The sequence below is a fragment of the Perca fluviatilis genome, chromosome 10, assembly GCF_010015445.1.
Source record: "Perca fluviatilis chromosome 10, GENO_Pfluv_1.0, whole genome shotgun sequence".
NCBI lineage: Eukaryota > Metazoa > Chordata > Actinopteri > Perciformes > Percidae > Perca > Perca fluviatilis.
The window spans coordinates 39,355,256-39,375,771 of record NC_053121.1 but is presented as its reverse complement, the minus strand read 5'-3'; the positions used below and the strand labels follow the sequence as shown (position 1 = coordinate 39,375,771).

The 20,516-nt window shown below is 40.7% G+C and overlaps 1 protein-coding gene across 1 annotated transcript in view; it reads left to right on the top strand.

Moving 5' to 3' along the window:
* Positions 1 to 480: 480 nt before the first annotated feature.
* Positions 481 to 20,516, top strand: part of LOC120566854 (phospholipid-transporting ATPase ABCA1-like) — a 101,758-nt gene continuing 81,722 nt past the window's right edge. The window contains 5 exon segments of the mRNA XM_039813516.1: positions 481 to 559; positions 3,748 to 3,837; positions 6,953 to 7,046; positions 16,081 to 16,222; positions 17,904 to 18,022. Coding sequence (XP_039669450.1) covers positions 3,772 to 3,837; positions 6,953 to 7,046; positions 16,081 to 16,222; positions 17,904 to 18,022 — 421 coding nt within the window. The 5' untranslated portion in view covers positions 481 to 559; positions 3,748 to 3,771.

Here is a 20,516-nt window from a genome sequence, read left to right as displayed (position 1 = left end):
AATCTTAAATCTCAGACTATACTGATATTGCACTATTCCTTCCCTCTCTTCTATTGTTATTGTATATTTCTTGTACATTTGTGAACTATATAGTATTATTATACTGTTTACTTAACAGTATTTGTATATTTCTCTCTGTCCTTTCTGTTTTTATTGTGTTGTTTTTTTAGATTATTTTGGGGGCTTTTCTGCCTTTATTTTGACAGGACAGCTAGGTGAGAAGGGGGGGAGACATGCAGGAAACCGTCACAGGTCGGACTCGAACCCTGGACCTCTGCATCGAGGCATAAACCTCCCAGTAAATGTGCACCTGCTGTACCCACTAAGCCAACCCGGCCCCAGCCGTTCTGATTTTATTCTCTATATGTTAAGTGAGTACTTTGAGAGCAAAGATTACATTCCTGGCCAGTAAAGCTGTTTCTAATTAACTATTTCACGGTGTTTTATTTTGAAGGTCCCGGGCGGAAGTGCAGAGCCCGCTGTGAGTGTAGACTCGGGCCGAAGACTCAGATTCTGTAGAATAAAGACGGAGCAGCAGCCTGGAAACATCTCGTACACGGTATTTACCCCGCTACTCCTCTTCATCAGCCTCTCACTCCTCTTCACAACTCTTTCATTCACCTTTTCACCACTTTAGGGGCTTCTTTTTCCCGCTCTCGCGGCGAACAGCTGTTCAAATCTGATTTAAAGTCAGTTTGGGTGAAAACAAAGTGGAAACTGCAGCTCGGTCTGAGCGTGTTGAAAGTGAATTTAGAAGAGATTTTAGGATTGATAGATACTCATCTTAACCCTTGTGTTGTCTAAATGAAAAAATGAACTCCTTTTTGACGCTTTTCTGACATTTGTATCCCTTTCCTCGACACTTTTGTCGTTTTTTCTGTTTTTTAATGCTTTTTTTCCCGTTTTTGTCGTATTTTTGTACGTTTTTTGATGCTTTTGTTACCCAACCACCACTAACACCAAGTTATTATCACCAGGTTTACACTTCTTTTTGGAAGTCATGGACAATAATCCTCATTTGTAGGAAATTCTACCTAATTTTTTAGATTAAAAAAAAATAATACTCCGAAATGATGAAATATTCAGACTAATATTGGAGGAAACGTGTGTTGATGGATAATCAGAGACTTCAGAGAATCAAAGTTTAGTCAGAATACAGATTTAAAATGCCAAAACTTGAATAAAACATCCGAAATTCAATAAAAGTAGTGATCATGAATACATTTTGGGGTAATATGACAACATGAGAGTTTAGTGCATTTAGAAGAGATTTTAGGATGTAAAGAGAGTCTCCTTAATGTCTCCTTAAAGCGACACAAAGTTTAAAGATTTGATGTTTTTTATGAGCTGCTGGTTTTAATTAATAACTGTTAACCGTCCTGGTGTCCTCGGCTCTAATCTGACCCATTTTCACTACGTTTTTATACCCGAATTTTGGGTTTATTTCAACCAAATTGTCAAAATAAATAACGTGGATGGTTCCCTACAAGTTCAATGCATGATCAGTTCACTACTTTCATTGAATTTGGGTATTTTATTAAATTTGATAACATTTGAAGAAAAAAATAGACAAAAGAAGCGCAGCAAAAATTAACAAAACCATCAGAAAAAGTGACAATAAATTGGGAATAGCGACTAAAGATAAACTAGTTTTTAATTTTAAATTTTGACCCAGAAAATCAAAAAGACACCACGAGGGTTAAACTGTGAGTTGAGGGGAGAGGGTTAATTTGAAGAAGTGATCTGAGGATGAATGTGTGTCTCTGGGACACAGCTCCAAAGAAAAGTTTAAAAAGTTAGAAGTTTTTAAAGTTTTTTTTGGTATTTTAGTAACTGTGCTGCAGGTGCAGTTCGTGTGGTGACCGCTGGGGGCGCTGCAGCGGATTTAACCCGGGTTTTAACCCGGGATTAAACACGTTTTCTGTCATTTTAAAAGAGACTTTAGTGAAATGTTTCGAGTTGTATCTGATCAGGAGAAATACCAGACTGTAAAATATCCTGTTGAGATGAAGAAAAGATGATTTAGATCTTATTTCAAGACATTTTACAGAGTGTGTGTGTGTGTGTGTGTGTGTGTGTGTGTCTCTGTCTCTGTGTGTCTCTGTGTGTGTGTGTCTCTGTGTGTCTCTGTGTGTGTGTGTCTCTGTGTGGTGTGTCTCTGTGTGTGTGTGTCTCTGTGCGGTTCCCCCCAGGTGGCCCAGGTGGTCCCAGGTCGGAGGTGGGGGGGGGGGAGGAGGGAAAGTGTGGGAAAGGGGGGGGGGGGGGGTGGAAGGGAGGTGGGGAAAGAGGAAGGTGTAAGGGGGTGGGTGGGGGAGGGTGGAGGGGGTAGGGGAGGGGGGGGGTGTGTGGGGGGGTTGGAGGGGGGGGGGGGGGTGGGGGGGGGGTGTGGTAACAGGGGGGGGGGAGGTGTAAGGGGGGGGGGGGGGGGGGGGGGAGAAATGAAAGTGAGAGAGGGAAAAGGGGAATGGGAAATGGAAATAGGTGGTGGTTAGTGTGGAAGTAGGAAGGAGTGTAGTGAGAGTGGAGTGGTGTGTGTGGGTGGGGGGGCAGGAGGGGGGTGGGGGGGGGGGGGGGGGGGGGGGGGGGGGGGGGGGGGGGGGGGGGGGGGGGGGGGGGGGGGGGGGGGGGGGGGGGGGGGGGGGGGGGGAGGGGGGGGGGGGGGTGTGTGTGTGTGTGTGTGTGTGTGGAGGTGTGTGTGTGTGTGTGTGTGTGTGTGTGTGTGTGTGTGTGTGTGTGTGTGTGTGTGTGTGTGGTGATTTTTTGGGTTATTTGTAGAACATAAATCTAATCCAATCAGTTTGTTCTGAGTGTCTGAAGAGAGATTTGAGTTAAATCTCATAAATAATAAATCAATAATCTATGAAAACAGAATGTATTAATTTAAAAACAGAAAAGTAGCACAACATTTCTAAATAATAACACCCCCCCACCCCTACACACTCATTTATATATGTTTCCTGGTGGAAAGGGGGGGTAAACAGGCAGATCTCGCTTTCTACAGTAAATTCACTTACGTATATACAAACCCATCCAATATCTGTCACTTATTACCAATATAGCCTTTAATAGCTACAAGCTCACCAAACTCCATTCATATATCTGTCACTTTAATATGTAGGCTACACCAAACTCCATTCATATCCGTCTCGTAAATAGTTACACCAAGACCCTTGATTTTATCAGTCACGATGTGTACGCACATACATACATATCCCACAACATATAGCCCACACTCACACACACAACCTCCCAACTCCCATATATCCTCTCTCCTCAACATGTTATGACCACCCCCATCTCCTACATCCCCCCCCCCCCCCCCCCCCCCCCCCCCCCCCCCCCCCCCCCCCCCCCTCTCCCTCCCCAACGTGTTATGCGGTCCTCTCCTCAATGTTATACCTCTCTCCCCCAATCGTGTTATGTCCCCCCCCCCTCCCCACTGTGTTATGTGTCCTCTCTCTCTCTCTCTCCTCAACTGTTACGCGGTCTCTCTCCCAATGTTACGGTCTCTCCTCAACTGTTATGTGGCTCTCTCTCCCTCTCCCCAAGTGTTATGTGTCTCTCTCCACGTGTGTGTTTGTCTCCTGTGTGTGTGCCCCCCTCTCTGTGTTATGTGTGCCCTCTCCTATGTGTTTGTCTCTCTCTCTCTGTGTGTGTGTGTGTGTGTGTGTGTGATATCTGCTGTGACCTTTGACCCCGGTACCTTTGAGCCGTGCGATGGCTCATCTCCTGTCTATTTGTGTGCAGAGCGACCGAGTGTTCACAGCGGAGATGTCCGTCTCCACCCAGCTGGGTCTGCTGCTGTGGAAGAACTTCACCTACAGACGCCGACAGACGGTCAGTTCCTCTTCTTACAGCGTTACGCTCATTCTCCTCCCCAAAAACATGGCTTCAGACTGGTCAGTTCCATAGACAGTATATATATATATATATATATATATATATATATATATATATATATATATATATAAACTGGACCACCAGACCCTGTGTCTCTGTAACGACCAGTGAAGGATACCGAAGTCTCTTCCCCGGGTGATCTCTTGCTTTACTGAGCAGCCTCCAACTGAGCTTGAAGACGTAAATGTGACGGAGCAACCTGTCTGAAAGTGTGAAGTCTTCTTGTAGCTGTCGGCGAGAAATCTCAATCATTCCCAATCTTACAGAGACAGAGAGCGAGGTATATGTAAGGAGATAACATAGGCATAGGCTAATTACTGATCGCTAACAGCTAGTTAACATTAGTCATTGCTGACTAACATGCTAGTTAACATTAGTCATTACGCTAACATGCAGTTAACATTAGTAATTACTGATCACTAACATGCTAGTTAACATTAGTAATTACTGATCACCAACATGCTAGTTAACATTAGTAATTACTGATCACTAACATGCTAGTTAACATTAGTCATTGCTGATCACTAATATGTTAGTTAACATTAGTAATTACTGATCACTAACATGCTAGTTAACATTAGTAATTACTGATCACTAACATGCTAGTTAACATTAGTCATTACGATCACTAACATGCTAGTTAACATTAGTAATTACTGATCACTAACATGCTAGTTAACATATAATTACTGATACTAACATGCTAGTTAACATTAGTAATTACTGATCACTAACATGCTAGTTAACATTGCATTGCTGATCACTAACATGCTAGTTAACATTAGTAATTACTGATCACTAACATGCTAGTTAACATTAGTCATTGCTGTACTAACATGCTAGTTAACATTAGCATTGCTGATCACTAACATGCTAGTTAAATTAGTCATTACTGATACTAACATGCTAGTTAAATTGAATTACTGATCACTAACATGCTAGTTAACATTAGTATTACTGATCACAACATGCTAGTTAACATTAGTCATTCTGATCACTAACATGCTAGTTACATTAGTAATTACTGATCACTAACAGTAGTTAACATTAGCATTCTGATCACTAACATGCTAGTTAACATTAGCATTACTGACTAACATGCTAGTAACATTAGTAATTACTGATCACTAACATGCTAGTTAACATTAGTAATTACTGATCACTAACATGCTGTTACATTAGTAATTACTGATCACTAACATGCTAGTTAACATTGTAATTACTGATCACTAAATACTGTTAACATTAGTAATTACTGATCACTAACATGCTAGTTAACATTAGCATTGCTGATCACTAACATGCTAGTTAACATTAGCATTACTGATACAAATCTATAACATTAGTAATTACTGATCGCTAACATACTGGTTAACATTAGTCATTACTGATCACTAACATGCTAGTTAACATTAGTCATTGCTGATCACTAACATGCTAGTTAACATTAGTAATTACTGATCACTAACATGCTAGTTAACATTAGTCATTGCTGATCACTAACATGCTAGTTAACATTAGTAATTACTGATCACTAACATGCTAGTTAACATTAGTAATTACTGATCACTAACATGCTAGTTAACATTAGTAATTACTGATCACTAACATGCTAGTTAACATTAGTAATTACTGATCACTAACATGCTAGTTAACATTAGTAATTACTGATCACTAACATGCTAGTTAACATTAGTCATTGCTGATCACTAACATGCTAGTTAACATTAGGAATTACTGATCACTAACATGCTAGTTAACATTAGTCATTACTGATCACTAACATGCTAGTTAACATTAGTCATTACTGATCACTAACATGCTAGTTAACATTAGTCATTAAACCTAAACAGCTAATGGAAGTCCAAACTGCCTGTGAGCTTCTCCTGTACTATACGGTAATTCCTCTACTGTGTGACAGTAAGTCTCGTGGTTATGACCCAATCGTTAGCCTATTGTTATAAAAGCGTCTGCTACGGAGCCATAACGTGAGCTACAAGGTAATGGAGCCTTTTATACATTGTCGTGTTTCTTTAGAAATAAACAACTGACAAGTAGAGTCTTTAAACTCTTCAGATGTAAAGTTATTCTCTGTCAAAGTGACGTCAGAATGAATGGGAGTCAGTGGGATGCTAACGGGAGGTGATGGCTTGGTAGCATCAGAATGGCGCTATAGGAGGTTAGAGTCAGTTCCTCTTATTACAGCGTTACACTAATTCTTCTCCCAAAAACATGGCTTCAGACAGACCCTTCAGATGGAAACGTTTCTATTTAACCCTTGTGTTGTCGACCATGCACTTGTTGTTGTCCTCTCGGGTCAGAATAGACATTTAACCCTTTTGTGACGCTTTTTCCCCTCGGTGATTTTAACCCTTTTTCAGATTTTTTTAGTCAATTTTTTATTTTTACAATTTTTTCTGAATTCTTTGTCCCTTTTTTGAATTTTTTTTATTTTTTTGTAAATTTTTTGACTTTTTTTTTTGACATTTTTGTCAATTCTTTTGACTGTTGTCCCTTTTGTCCCACTACCACCAGTACTGTAAACACGCCACAGACACCAACTTATTACCACTATAGTGTAACACTTATTTTTCAGAATTCATGGTCAATAAACTGAAATGATGAATGATTTTGACTAATATTAGAGGAATGTATGTTGATGTCAAAGTTGAGTCAGAATACTGTTTATAAACCGTTTTACATTGTCTTTCAAATAAAATAGAATAAAACAACTCAAAATGTAATGAAAGTAGTGATCATTAACTGTACTAGTGAACCTGGAACCATCTGTGGTATTTTCTGTGTATTTTGGTTGGAATAGAAACCCATATTTATTTATATTTTAAATATAGACATTTTGATAACGGTCTAATTTGACACCAAGGACAACAGGACGGTTAAATATTAAATATTTTCTCTGTTTAGATAATCTATGTCAGTTTGAGTCATTGTTTATGTTAAAAACATCAACTTTGTGTGATGTCAGGTTGTTAAATGTGAACATTGCGTCTCTGTGTTACTGATGTTTGTGATGTCACTTCCTGTCTCTCAGCTTCAGCTCCTGGTAGAGATCGTCTGGCCGCTCCTCATCTTCTTCATCCTCATCGCCGTGCGCCTCAACTACCCTCCGTACGAACAGCACGAATGTGAGTTTAAAAACTTTTTCTTAACGATGGATTTAACGGCATCATGTCTGCTCTCTGAGCGTTAACGGGAGCGTACTGTCTCTTTAAGTCTGCTCTCTGAGCGTACTGTCTCTTTAAGTCTGCTCTCTGAGGGTTAACGGGAGCGTACTGTCTCTTTAAGTCTGCTCTCTGAGGGTTAACGGGAGCGTACTGTCTCTTTAAGTCTGCTCTCTGAGAGTTAACAGGAGCGTACTGTCTCTTTAAGTCTGCTCTCTGAGAGTTAACAGGAGCGTACTGTCTCTTTAAGTCTGCTCTCTGAGCGTACTGTCTCTTTAAGTCTGCTCTCTGAGAGTTAACCGGAGCGTACTGTCTCTTTAAGTCTGCTCTCTGAGAGTTAACAGGAGCGTACTGTCTCTTTAAGTCTGCTCTCTGAGGGTTAACGGGAGCGTACTGTCTCTTTAAGTCTGCTCTCTGAGAGTTAACAGGAGCGTACTGTCTCTTTAAGTCTGCTCTCTGAGGGTTAACAGGAGCGTACTGTCTCTTTAAGTCTGCTCTCTGAGCGTACTGTCTCTTTAAGTCTGCTCTCTGAGCGTACTGTCTCTTTAAGTCTGCTCTCTGAGGGTTAACAGGAGCGTACTGTCTCTTTAAGTCTGCTCTCTGAGCGTTAACAGGAGCATACTGTCTCTTTAAGTCTGCTCTCTGAGCGTTAACAGGAGCGTACTGTCTCTTTAAGTCTGCTCTCTGAGGGTTAACGGGAGCGTACTGTCTCTTTAAGTCTGCTCTCTGAGCGTACTGTCTATTTAAGTCTTTCTCTCTGAGCGTACTGTCTCTTTAAGTCTGCTCTCTGAGCGTTAACAGGAGCGTACTGTCTCTTTAAGTCTGCTCTCTGAGGGTTAATGGGAGCGTACTGTCTCTTTAAGTCTGCTCTCTGAGGGTTAATGGGAGCGTACTGTCTCTTTAAGTCTGCTCTCTGAGGGTTAACGGGAGCGTACTGTCTCTTTAAGAAGGTCAGCTGTTGGTAGCTGATTATCTTTGGGTATTAATGGTTATTGTCTGAGTTTATGGCTGTTTATCAATGTGTTCAAGGTCACGGAGCTGCGTTCAGGATCAATGAGGTCACACACAGTTACATAACTCGCTAGCTTAGCTTAGCATAAAGACTGGAAACAGGGCTGTAGAGCCAGGATCAGAGATCTTTTTGTTGCTTTTTCAGATGGTTTTTGTCACATTTTCCGAGCATGTTATCACATTTTCTGACATGTACACATTATGTTAAAGTACATGTGCATATACATTTAAGGTAACTGGGGATTTAAACAATGACTAGTCTCAGTTTCCAACCGAGCCGCAATGAATGAATGAATGAATGAATGAATGAATGAATGAGACCTTTATTGCCCCAACGGGAATTAGTCTTGCACTCAAGGCAGCCACATAGAGCATTAGGCTCAGACCACAGTAAAACCACACCAACCATCTGCTGTACATGTAGTTTTAAGGGTGCACCAATATTGATAAAATAGGTGGATCGCAGCCCATCCTACGTCATCATTCAGCAGCATGTGTGTAAATAACAAATAAATAAGAATACAATGCATTACATCCAGGGTTCAAAACTAACTTTTTGGTCCGCCAGCCGAATGGCTAGTGAATGTTCCCATTTTATCAGCCACTCCATAGATTACTATTGCTTTCTTTGGCTGGTGAGTGAAGCAAGTCTACCAACCACTTGCATATTTGGCTGGTAGATGGTGCTAATTCTGACCCCTGATTACATCCATGTTATTAGTGTTTAGTGAGGACAGTTTCTGGTGCCTGTAGTCTCTCCCTCATGGTGGAGGAAGGTGTACAGGCTGGTATTAATCAAACATATCAGGTATCGACAGATACACAAAGCCCAGGTATCAGCATCGGGACTGAAAAAGTTTTAAGTGTTAAAAGTATATTAAAGAATACTTGAAGTAGCAGGCTGTGCAGCACGGTGATATGGTTAATATTATGGTTTTATTATGATGAACTAAAGTTGTTCTTCCACCTCTGATACACTGCCAAAAACAGCCCAATCTTACCCAGTAGATCTGTGGAGTGTCTAGTCAACAACCCGTGAACGTACCGAGAGGCTCTTTAACATATCAGGGTTTAAAGTTGCTCTGTTGGGATCATAAAAGATGAAGAGATCTTTGTGTGTGTGTGTGTGTGTGTGTGTGTGTGTGTGTGTGTGTGTGTGTGTGTGTGTGTGTGTGTGTGTGTGTGTGTGTGTGTGTGTGTGTGTGTGTGTGTGTGTGTGTGTGTGTGTGTGTGTGTGTGTGTGTGTGTGTGTGTGTGTGTGTGTGTGTGTGTGGTTACAGGTCCCATGGCATGAAAATGTGACTTTATGAGTTGTTGTTTTTTTAACAGTAATGTGTTCCCTCAGCCTGCCTATGGTCCCCCAGTGGCTAGAAATGGTGACACTTCAGATACAGTATTAGGGGACCACTAAGGCCTATATAAAAGAGACTTCAGATACAGTATTAGGGGACCACTAAGGTCTATATAAAAGAGAGTTCAGATACAGTATTAGGGGACCACTAAGGCCTATATAAAAGAGACTTCAGATACAGTATTAGGGGACCACTAAGGCCTATATAAAAGAGACTTCAGATACAGTATTAGGGGACCACTAAGGTCTATATAAAAGAGACTTCAGATACAGTATTGGGGGACCACTAAGGCCTATATAAAAGCATCCAAAGAGCACCATGTTATGGGACCTTTTAATGATGGTAGCTGTGTTCTGAATGAGGAGCTCCAGGCGCTGTTATTTGGTCTTCCGGTTTCTGTGAAAGCAGAATATCTGAGCAGTGATTCAGCGACGAGCTGTTGTTCAGACATGTTGTAACTCGCCACTTGGAGAACAGTTCACCTCAGGATCCAGCGCTCACTTTTACTCTCCATGGTCACATTTAAACCTCCCTGAGTCATCTCTCTCTGAGATATCTGATTCATAGTTCATGTCTTCAGCCAGCTAATATCGGTTACGATTTTAAAGGGAAACTTTTGATTTTTACTCACTAAAAGTTCTGTTGTTGCTGCTGACAGACTCAGATTATTATTCTAAGTGTCTGACAACATTATGGGATGGATCCCTACAGAGATAGACATTTTAGTTAAAGAGTAAGATCCTTTTAGTTTAACATGAAACAGCCCCGAAATCACCATCACCAAACTCCACCAGACTCCATGTAAATAATCAGGACTTTTAGCGTGTATAGAGCCAGCATATCTCCACCAGACTCCATGTTAATAATCAGGACTTTTATCATCGTAAAACGCACTTCATTCAAAGTTGACAGAAACTAAATAAAACTATCAAAAGCCGTCTTGGTTCATCTTTCCACTGTTCCAACAATCACCACTCTGGTTTGGTTGAAATAAACCCTTAATTCACCCATTTACATGTGGAGATATGCTGGCTCTATACACGCTAAAAGTCCTGATTATTTACATGGAGTCTGGTGGAGATATGCTGGCTCTATACACGCTAAAAGTCCTGATTATTTACATGGAGTCTGGTGGAGATATGCTGGCTCTATACACGCTAAAAGTCCTGATTATTTACATGGAGTCTGGTGGAGATATGCTGGCTCTATACACGCTAAAAGTCCTGATTATTTACATGCAGTCTGGTGGAGATATGCTGGCTCTATACACGCTAAAAGTCCTGATTATTTACATGGAGTCTGGTGGAGATATGCTCGCTCTATACACGCTAAAAGTCCTGATTATTTACATGGAGTCTGGTGGGCTAGGTGATGGTGATTTCTGGGCGGTCGTCTACCAATCAGAGGGCTGGTGTTTGTAACTGCAGTTTGTGTGCAGCAGTTTGAGCCATTTCACTTTGAAATGTCAAACATTTTACTTTCGGGGGAACTATATACATGTATGTATGTACGTATGTACGTATGTATGTACGTATGTATGTATGTATGTATGTATGTATGTATGTATGTATGTACGTACGTATACACACACACAGACAGTGTTTTTTAGACTGCAGTTACGGGACATTTAAAGCAGATTTTGGCAGATTTGCCGACTCTGAGAATCAGAACCTCCCCCAAAAGAAGCAGAAGAAGAGTTTAATATTCAGGCTGTGAAACAGAAATGTTTCACAATTTTGCTAAATTCTACGATGGCTAGGGAACTCTTTTTTTTTTTAGAGCTTCATGTCAACAAAAATGTTGGAAAAAGCAACAAATTTACAAAAAGGTGACAAAATGTCTGAGAAAGCCACAAAAAAGTCTGAACAAAAATGAGGAACAAAGCTACCAAAATGTTAAAAAAAAGTGACATGCAGTAACAAAAGCACGTCAGTAATCGAGGAGCATCTCGCTGCAGCCTGCGAAAAACTTTATTATTCAAGTACACATTGAAAACATTAAATTCATACATACTGTACATACACGAAAAAGGGGCGCATGAAATTTACATTAAAGAGGTGTTAATTGTAAATGTTCAGAGTTTTAAAGTTTCAAAATTGGTGAATATTCGGTTTTCTTTCAGATCATTTACGTTTATGGATATCAAATTTTCAAATAAAATTAAAAGATTCAAAATTAAAACATGGCATTTATCCAAATAATTTCCTTCATAGTAAAAAATGCTACCAGGCTGTCTTGGTCCGTTCGAGCGTATTGGGAGAGACGTAAGCAAAGAAAAATGACTGACTTGCCGCAGGCTGCAGCGAGATACACTTGCAATAATCTCTCCATGTCTGGCCCTCGGTGGGATGCTCTCTTTCCAGTGTGGCCTTCTGGGAAAATGACTTTGACAGCCCTGCTCTAAAGTGTCCCAACCTCCTGTTTATTGAGTTCTGTAAAGGTCTGTTATAGTAAATAATGGTCTGAACGTGTCTGTTATAGTAAATAATGGTCTGATGAACGTGTCTGTTATAGTAAATAATGGTCTGAACGTGTCTGTTATAGTAAATAATGGTCTGATGAACGTGTCTGTTATAGTATATAATGGTCTGAGATGAACGTATCTGTTATAGTAAATAATGGTCTGAGATAGAGACGGTGTAATTGGTTTAACCGTGTCTGTTATAGTAAATAATGGTCTGAGCCGTGTCGTTATAAATAATGGTGGATGAACGTGTCTTTATAATAAATAATGGTTGAGATGAACGTGTCTGTTATAGTAAATAATGGTCTGAACGTGTCCGTTATAGTAAATAATGGTCTGATGAATGTGTCTGTTATAGTAAATAATGGTCTGAAGAACATGTCTGTTATAGTAAATAATGGTCTGAACGTGTCTGTTATAGTAAATAATGGTCTGAACGTGTCTGTTATAGTAAATAATGGTCTGATGAACGTGTCTGTTATAGTAAATAATGGTCTGATGAATGTTGGTCTGAGATGAACGTGTCTGTTATAGTAAATAATGGTCTGAGATGAACGTGTCTGTTATAGTAAATAATGGTCTGAACGTGTCTGTTATAGTAAATAATGGTCTGATGAACGTGTCTGTTATAGTAAATAATGGTCTGATGAACGTGTCTGTTATAGTAAATAATGGTCTGATGAATGTGTCTGTTATAGTAAATAATGGTCTGATGAATGTGTCTGTTATAGTAAATAATGGTCTGAGATGAACGTGTCTGTTATAGTAAATAATGGTCTGAGATGAACGTGTCTGTTATAGTAAATAATGGTCTGAGATGAACGTGTCTGTTATAGTAAATAATGGTCTGAACGTGTCTGTTATAGTAAATAATGGTCTGATGAACGTGTCTGTTATAGTAAATAATGGTCTGATGAACGTGTCTGTTATAGTAAATAATGGTCTGATGAACGTGTCTGTTATAGTAAATAATGGTCTGATGAACGTGTCTGTTATAGTAAATAATGGTCTGATGAACGTGTCTGTTATAGTAAATAATGGTCTGAGATGAACGTGTCTGTTATAGTAAATAATGGTCTGATGAACGTGTCTGTTATAGTAAATAATGGTCTGATGAACGTGTCTGTTATAGTAAATAATGGTCTGAACGTGTCTGTTATAGTAAATAATGGTCTGAACGTGTCTGTTATAGTAAATAATGGTCTCAACGTGTCTGTTATAGTAAATAATGGTCTGATGAATGTGTCTGTTATAGTAAATAATGGTCTGATGAATGTGTCTGTTATAGTAAATAATGGTCTGATGAACGTGTCTGTTATAGTAAATAATGGTCTGATGAATGTGTCTGTTATAGTAAATAATGGTCTGAAGAACGTGTCTGTTATAGTAAATAATGGTCTGATGAACGTGTCTGTTTTAGGAAATAATGGTCTGAACGTGTCTGTTATAGTAAATAATGGTCTGAGATGACCGTGTCTGTTATAGTAAATAATGATCTGATGAACGTGTCTAGAGTTCTGTAAAGGTCTGTTATAGAGCTGGGCGATAAGGAGAAAATCAAACATCACAATATTTTTGACCAAATACCTCTATCGATACCGCAACGATATTGTAGTGTTGACTAGTGGTGCTTTTACACAATATTTACACAATGACATCTTAGATAAATAATCACCAGTAATGTGGATCTAATGACTAAGTGGGTAAAGGTAAATAATAGAAAAGCTAGAACAGTCTGGTAAGGTCAGAACATTACATCACTTTACTGTAATGCAGCTTTTAAAACCAGGAAAAGACTCTTATGCCATATTACAATGTTACGATATCCAAAATCTAAGACGATATCTAGTCTCATATCACGATATCGATATAATATCCATATATTGCCCAGCCCTAGTCTGTTATAGTAAATAATGGTCTGAGATGAACGTGTCTGTTATAGTAAATAATGATGACCCAGTGGAGACGGACTGATGACCTCGTCTCTTTAGTGATGACCTAACTCTTTCTGCTGAGTTTGAGTTATCTCATATAGCTGGGATTACAGATGCTGGAGAGTGGGCGCCCGGGTAGCTCACCTGGTAGAGGTCTACTCCTGGACGCAGCAGGCGCAGGCTCGACTCCACCCTGTGTCCCTTTGCTGCATGACGTTTGCAGCTTTTTCGTCTCCTTTTCCGCCAAACCTTCTGTCTGTTTTTGTGGCCTATTTGAAACGTTTTGGTCTTGTGTTTCATGGCCAGGTACACGCTGAAACTACAACTTGAGTACGAGTCTCCCAAACCCCAGAAAGTAAACAGTGTTCTGGATGATTTTAGATTTAAACTCAGCAGAAACCGAGAGAGAGAGAGAGAGACTCCCAACTGTCCTGGGAGTCTGGTCGGTATCTAATCACCTTTTTATTAGTTTCATTCTGAACGTGACTTCAGAGCAGTCTGTAGTTCTGAAGCTTTACAGCCTTTTATTTCAGCCTTTTGTCGCTTTTTTAATGTTTTGTATGTTAACCACATTTTTGTCATTTTTTCTGTGTTTTTGTGGCTTTTTGTTTACGTTTTATTTTTATTTCACCCATACATTTGTCACTTTCTTTCTCACTTTTTTCCCATGTTTTTGTAATTTTATCCCTATTTTATTTGAGTTTTTTGTGGCCTGATTGCTGTTTGACTGATATATAAAACCAAGCTGTACGTGGTTGAGATTGCGAAGATTAAAACCCAGCGGAGACGGACTGCTGACTCGTGTCTTTAGTGACGTTTCTCTTAAAGGAAAGCTGTGAATCTGAGTGTTATCTAATCTGCAGCTGTGATTAGAAAGCAGCCCGTTGGCAGGCTGAAAGGTCCCCAAATGTTCCCTGATAGCTCCTCTCTGCTGGGAAAGGTTAAATGCGCGCTGCTGGGGGGATCATAAACCAATCACAGGTTATCTACCTGCAGTGTCTGCAGGTGAACCAATGGACTGTTGTTCCAACGCAGCAGCAAGATAAACGGCTTCAGATTAAATCTCACAAACTGCACGTGTTCACAAAGTGATGAAGGGTCATTTCCTCCAGCCTGGACTCTTATTCTCCATGTTTGTGTGCCTGAATGAGGGCTTTTGGAAGCATCTACACTATACAAGTGTAACATAATTATAATATAATAGCAGTGTCACGATATTGATTTGAACACGTTAAAATGACAGAAATATGAATGGAGTTTGGTGTGCACACCAAACTCCATTCATATTTCTGTCATTTTAATGTGTGTTGGAAGTGTCCACAGTATACACCTGTTGCATAATAACAATAACAATATAATAGGGGTGTCAGTGTTTGATTTTATATCATGCTTTGTAAACAAACACACGTTAAAGTGATATAAATATAAATATAAATATAAATGGAGTCTGGTGTGCACACCAAACTCCATTTATATTTCGGTCACTTTAAAGGGCAACTTTTCTTAAGTTTTTTCTTATCCTGGACTCTCTGTCTCCATGTGTGTGTCTGAGTGTCTGATGAGACAACAATCTGTGAAACTGGTCCTGTATTAAACCAGAACCAAGCTGTAATGTAACCCTACAGGACTAATGTTCAGCAGCAGTCAGAGTCCACTAGAAGTTCTGTTGTTGCTGCTGACAGACTCACATTATTATTTTAAGTGTCTGACAACATTATGGGATGGATCCCTATAGAGATAGACCTTTTAGTTAAAGAGTAAGATCCTTTTAGTTTAACATGAAACAGCACTGAAATCACCATCACCAAACTCCACCAGACTCCATGTAAATAATCAGGACTTTTAGCATGTATAGAGCCAGCATATCTCCACCAGACTCCATGTAAATAATCAGGACTTTTAGTGTGTATAGAGCCAGCATATCTCCACCAGACTCCATGTAAATAATCAGGACTTTTAGCGTGTATAGAGCCAGCATATCTCCACATGTAAATGGGTGAATTAAGGGTTTATTTAAACCAAACCAGAGTGGTGATTGTTGGAACAGTGGAAAGATGAACCAAGACGGCTTTTGGTAGTTTTATTTAGTTTCTGTCCACTTTGAATGAAGTGTGTTTTACGATGATAAAAGTCCTGATTATTTACATGGAGTCTGGTGGGTGGATTAGCTGTAGTTGTTTACCAAGATATAAAGTGTCCTGATTATAACATCTGTTATGATTTTTGTCTGTCTGCAGGTCATTTTCCCAACAAGGCGATGCCGTCGGCCGGCACGTTGCCATGGCTACAGGGAATCCTCTGCAACGCCAACAACCCGTGCTTCAGGAGCCCGACGCCGGGCGAGTCTCCGGGCGTGGTCGGGAACTTCAACGGCTCCATGTGAGATGCTTTTTAGACTTTTATTCTGAAAACTTTCATGTGAGATGCTTTTTAGACTTTTATTCTGAAACTCCATGAGACTCATTTCAGAGACTTTTATTCTGAAACTCCATGTGAGATTAATTTCAGAGACTTTTATTTTGAAACTCCATGTGAGATTAATTTCAGAGACTTTTATTTTGAAACTCCATGTGGTTTTTGTCTCTTTTTTTCGAGGGTCTTGTAGAAAATGTTCATGTTTTGTCACTTTGGTCGATTTTTTTTTGTTTTTAAATATCAAACTTACGATTTCATGTGAGAACACTGTTCAGAGACTTTTATTCTGAAAACTCCACATGAGTCTCATTCTAGAGACTTTTATTTTGAAAACTCCTTTATGTTTTTGTCACTTTTTCAGGGTTTTTTCCTCCAATTTTTTTGTTGTTTTTAGAGTATCAAACTTTGACACTTTTTTCGGCGTTTTGCTGTTTTTTTGGGGGATTTTATTTCTTTTTATTGAGTTTTTCTGTGACTGTTGTCCAGGTATTAGTCATGAACACACTGGACTAACTGACTTGGTTCTGTGACTGTTGTCCAGGTATTAGTCATGAACACACTGGACTAACTGACTTGGTTCTGTGACTGTTGTCCAGGTATTAGTCATGAACACACTGGACTAACTGACTTGGTTCTGTGACTGTTGTCCAGGTATTAGTCATGAACACACTGGACTAACTGACTTGGTTCTGTGACTGTTGTCCAGGTATTAGTCATGAACACACTGGACTAACTGACTTGGTTCTGTGACTGTTGTCCAGGTATTAGTCATGAACACACTGGACTAACTGACTTGGTTCTGTGACTGTTGTCCAGGTATTAGTCATGAACACACTGGACTAACTGACTTGGTTCTGTGACTGTTGTCCAGGTATTAGTCATAAACACACTGGACTAACTGACTTGGTTCTGTGACTGTTGTCCAGGTATTAGTCATAAACACACTGGACTAACTGACTTGGTTCTGTGACTGTTGTCCAGGTATTAGTCATGAACACACTGAACTAACTGACTTGGTTCTGTGACTGTTGTCCAGGTATTAGTCATAAACACACTGGACTAACTGACTTGGTTCTGTGACTGTTGTCCAGGTATTAGTCATGAACACACTGGACTAACTGACTTGGTTCTGTGACTGTTGTCCAGGTATTAGTCATAAACACACTGGACTAACGGACTTGGTTCTGTGACTGTTGTCCAGGTATTAGTCATGAACACACTGAACTAACTGACTTGGTTCTGTGACTGTTGTCCAGGTATTAGTCATGAACACACTGGACTAACTGACTTGGTTCTGGACTAACTGACTTGATTCTGAACTAACTGACTTGGTTCTGTGGTTTTCGGGTCAACACACTGAACTAACTGACTTGGTTCTGAACTAACTGACTTGGTTCTGTGGTTTGCGGGTCATATGAACACACTGGACTAACTGACTTGGTTCTGAACTAACTGACTTGGTTCTGAACTAACTGACTTGGTTCTGAACTAACTGACTCGGTTCTGAACTAACTGACTTGGTTCTGTGGTTTGCGGGTCATATGAACACACTGGACTAACTGACTTGGTTCTGAACTAACTGACTTGGTTCTGAACTAACTGACTCGGTTCTGAACTAACTGACTTGGTTCTGTGGGTTTTCCAGAATCTCTCGGATGTTTTCGGATGCTAAGAAGATTCTGCTCTACAGTCAGAACGATAAGAACCTGGAAGGCTTCAAGGAACTCGCTCAGGCTCTCAAGGTCCTGCAGGAGAGCCGATCAGGTACCAGACACGACCAGAACCAGAACCATTCAGAACTGGAACCAAACACAACCAGAACCAAACACAAACACAACCAGAACCAAACACGACCAGAACCAAACACAACCAGAACCAGAACCATTCAGAACCAGAACCAGAACCATTCAGAACCAGAACCATTCAGGAACCAAGACACAGACCAAGGCCGCGGTGGTTGGTCGCCAATGATTGGTGTGGGGGGGGGGGGGGGGGTGATGATGATGTATGTGTGATATGATGGATGTGTATGGTGGTGGTGGTGGTGGTGGTGTGTGGGTATGATGGTTGTTATTGATGATGGTGGTGGTGATATGTGTGATGTATTGATGATGATGTGATATATGGTGGTGATGATGATGTATGATGTATGTGTGATGATGATTGTGATGAGTGATATGATGATATTTAGTGATGATGTATTTGATGATGATGGTGTGTTTGTAGTTGATATATGATGAGAGGGTTGAATGATGTGTATGGTTGAGTATGATGATGATGTGTTGATAATAGTGAGATTGGAGTTTAGAGTATATATAATATGTATTTTATATGATGATGATAATGATTATTGATGTGAATTGATGATGATGATATTATTATTGGTTTTGAGTTGATGATGATTGATGATGATGATGATGATGATGATATGATTGATGATGATGATATATTGATGATGATGATGATGATATGATGATATGATATTGATGATGATGTGATATGTATTAGTGTATGATGATGATGATATATTGATGATGATGATGATATGTTGTATTGATATGGTAATATGATATTGATATGTGATTGTGTATGATGATGATGTTGGTGTTGATTGTTGTGGTATGATGATCTTATGTGGTATTTGTGGATGATGATGATATTGTATTATTGATGATGTTGTGGTGATGTGTGTGTGTGATGTGTGTGTAGTGGTATTATGTTTGTATTGATGATGATGTTTTTGTGTGTGTGTATTGTGTGTATGTGTTATGTGTTTTTGTTGTGTGTGTGTGTGTGTGTCTCTGTGTGTGTATGTGTGTGTGTGTTATGTATTAGTGTGTGTTGTGTGTGTGTGTATGTGTCTGTGTGTGTGTGTGTGTTCTGTGTGTGTGTGTGTATTATTATTGTTGTTTGTGTGTGTTGTGTTATGTGTCTGTGTCTGTGTGTGTGTGTGTCTGTTGTGTGTGTGTGTGTGTGTGTGGGTGTCTGTGTCTGTGTGTGTGTGTGTGTGTGTTTGTGTGTGTGTGTGTGTGTGTGTGTCTGTGTCTGTGTCTGTCTGTGTCTGTGTCTGTGTCTGTGTCTGTGTCTGTGTGTGTGTGTGTGTGTGTGTGTTGTGTGTGTGTGTGTGTGTATCAGAGATGTTCACAAGTCATTTTTTGGAAGTCCAGTCTCTGACCATCTGATCCGTCTCTAACTCTGTATTATTAAATCTTATGAACTCGGATCATGTCCAGAATCAGCACCAGCCCTCTAGCCCTCTAGTCCTCTAGCCCTCTAGTCCTCTAGCCCTCTAGTCCTCTAGCCCTCTAGTCCTCTAGCCCTCTAGTCCTCTAGTCCTCTAGCCCTCTAGTCCTCTAGTCCTCTAGCCCTCTAGTCCTCTAGCCCTCTAGTCCTCTAGTCCTCTAGCCCTCTAGCCCTCTAGCCCTCTAGCCCTCTAGCCCTCTAGCCCTCTAGTCCTCTAGTCCTCTAGCCCTCTAGTCCTCTAGTCCTCTAGTCCTCTAGTCCTCTAGCCCTCTAGTCCTCTAGCCCTCTAGTCCTCTAGTCCTCTAGCCCTCTAGTCCCTCAGTCCTCTAGCCCTCTAGCCCTCTACTCCTCTAGCCCTCTAGCCCTCTAGCCCTCTAGTCCTCTAGCCCTCTAGCCCTCTAGCCCTCTAGTCCTCTAGCCCTCTAGTCCTCTAGCCCTCTAGTCCTCTAGTCCTCTAGCCCTCTAGTCCTCTAGCCCTCTAGTCCTCTAGCCCTCTAGCCCTCTACTCCTCTACTCCTCTAGCCCTCTAGCCCTCTAGTCCTCTAGCCCTCTAGTCCTGTAGCCCTCTACGCCTCTACTACTCCTCTACTCTACTCCTCTAGCCCTCTAGTCCTCTAGTCCTCTAGTCCTCTACTCCTCTAGCCCTCTAGTCCTCTAGCCCTCTAACCCTCTAGTCCTCTAACCCTCTAGCCCTCTAGCCCTCTAGTCCTCTAGTCCTCTAGTCCTCTAGCCCTCTAGTCCTCTACTCCTCTACTCCTCTACTCCTCTAGCCCTCTAGTCCTCTAGTCCTCTAACCCTCTAGCCCTCTAGTCCTCTAGCCCTCTAGCCCTCTAGCCCTCTACTCCTCTACTCCTCTACTCCTCTAGCCCTCTAGTCCTCTAGCCCTCTAACCCTCTAGTCCTCTAACCCTCTAGCCCTCTAGTCCTCTAGTCCTCTAGTCCTCTAGCCCTCTAGCCCTCTAGTCCTGTAGCCCTCTAGTCCTCTAGCCCTCTAGTCCTGTAGTCCTCTAGTCCTC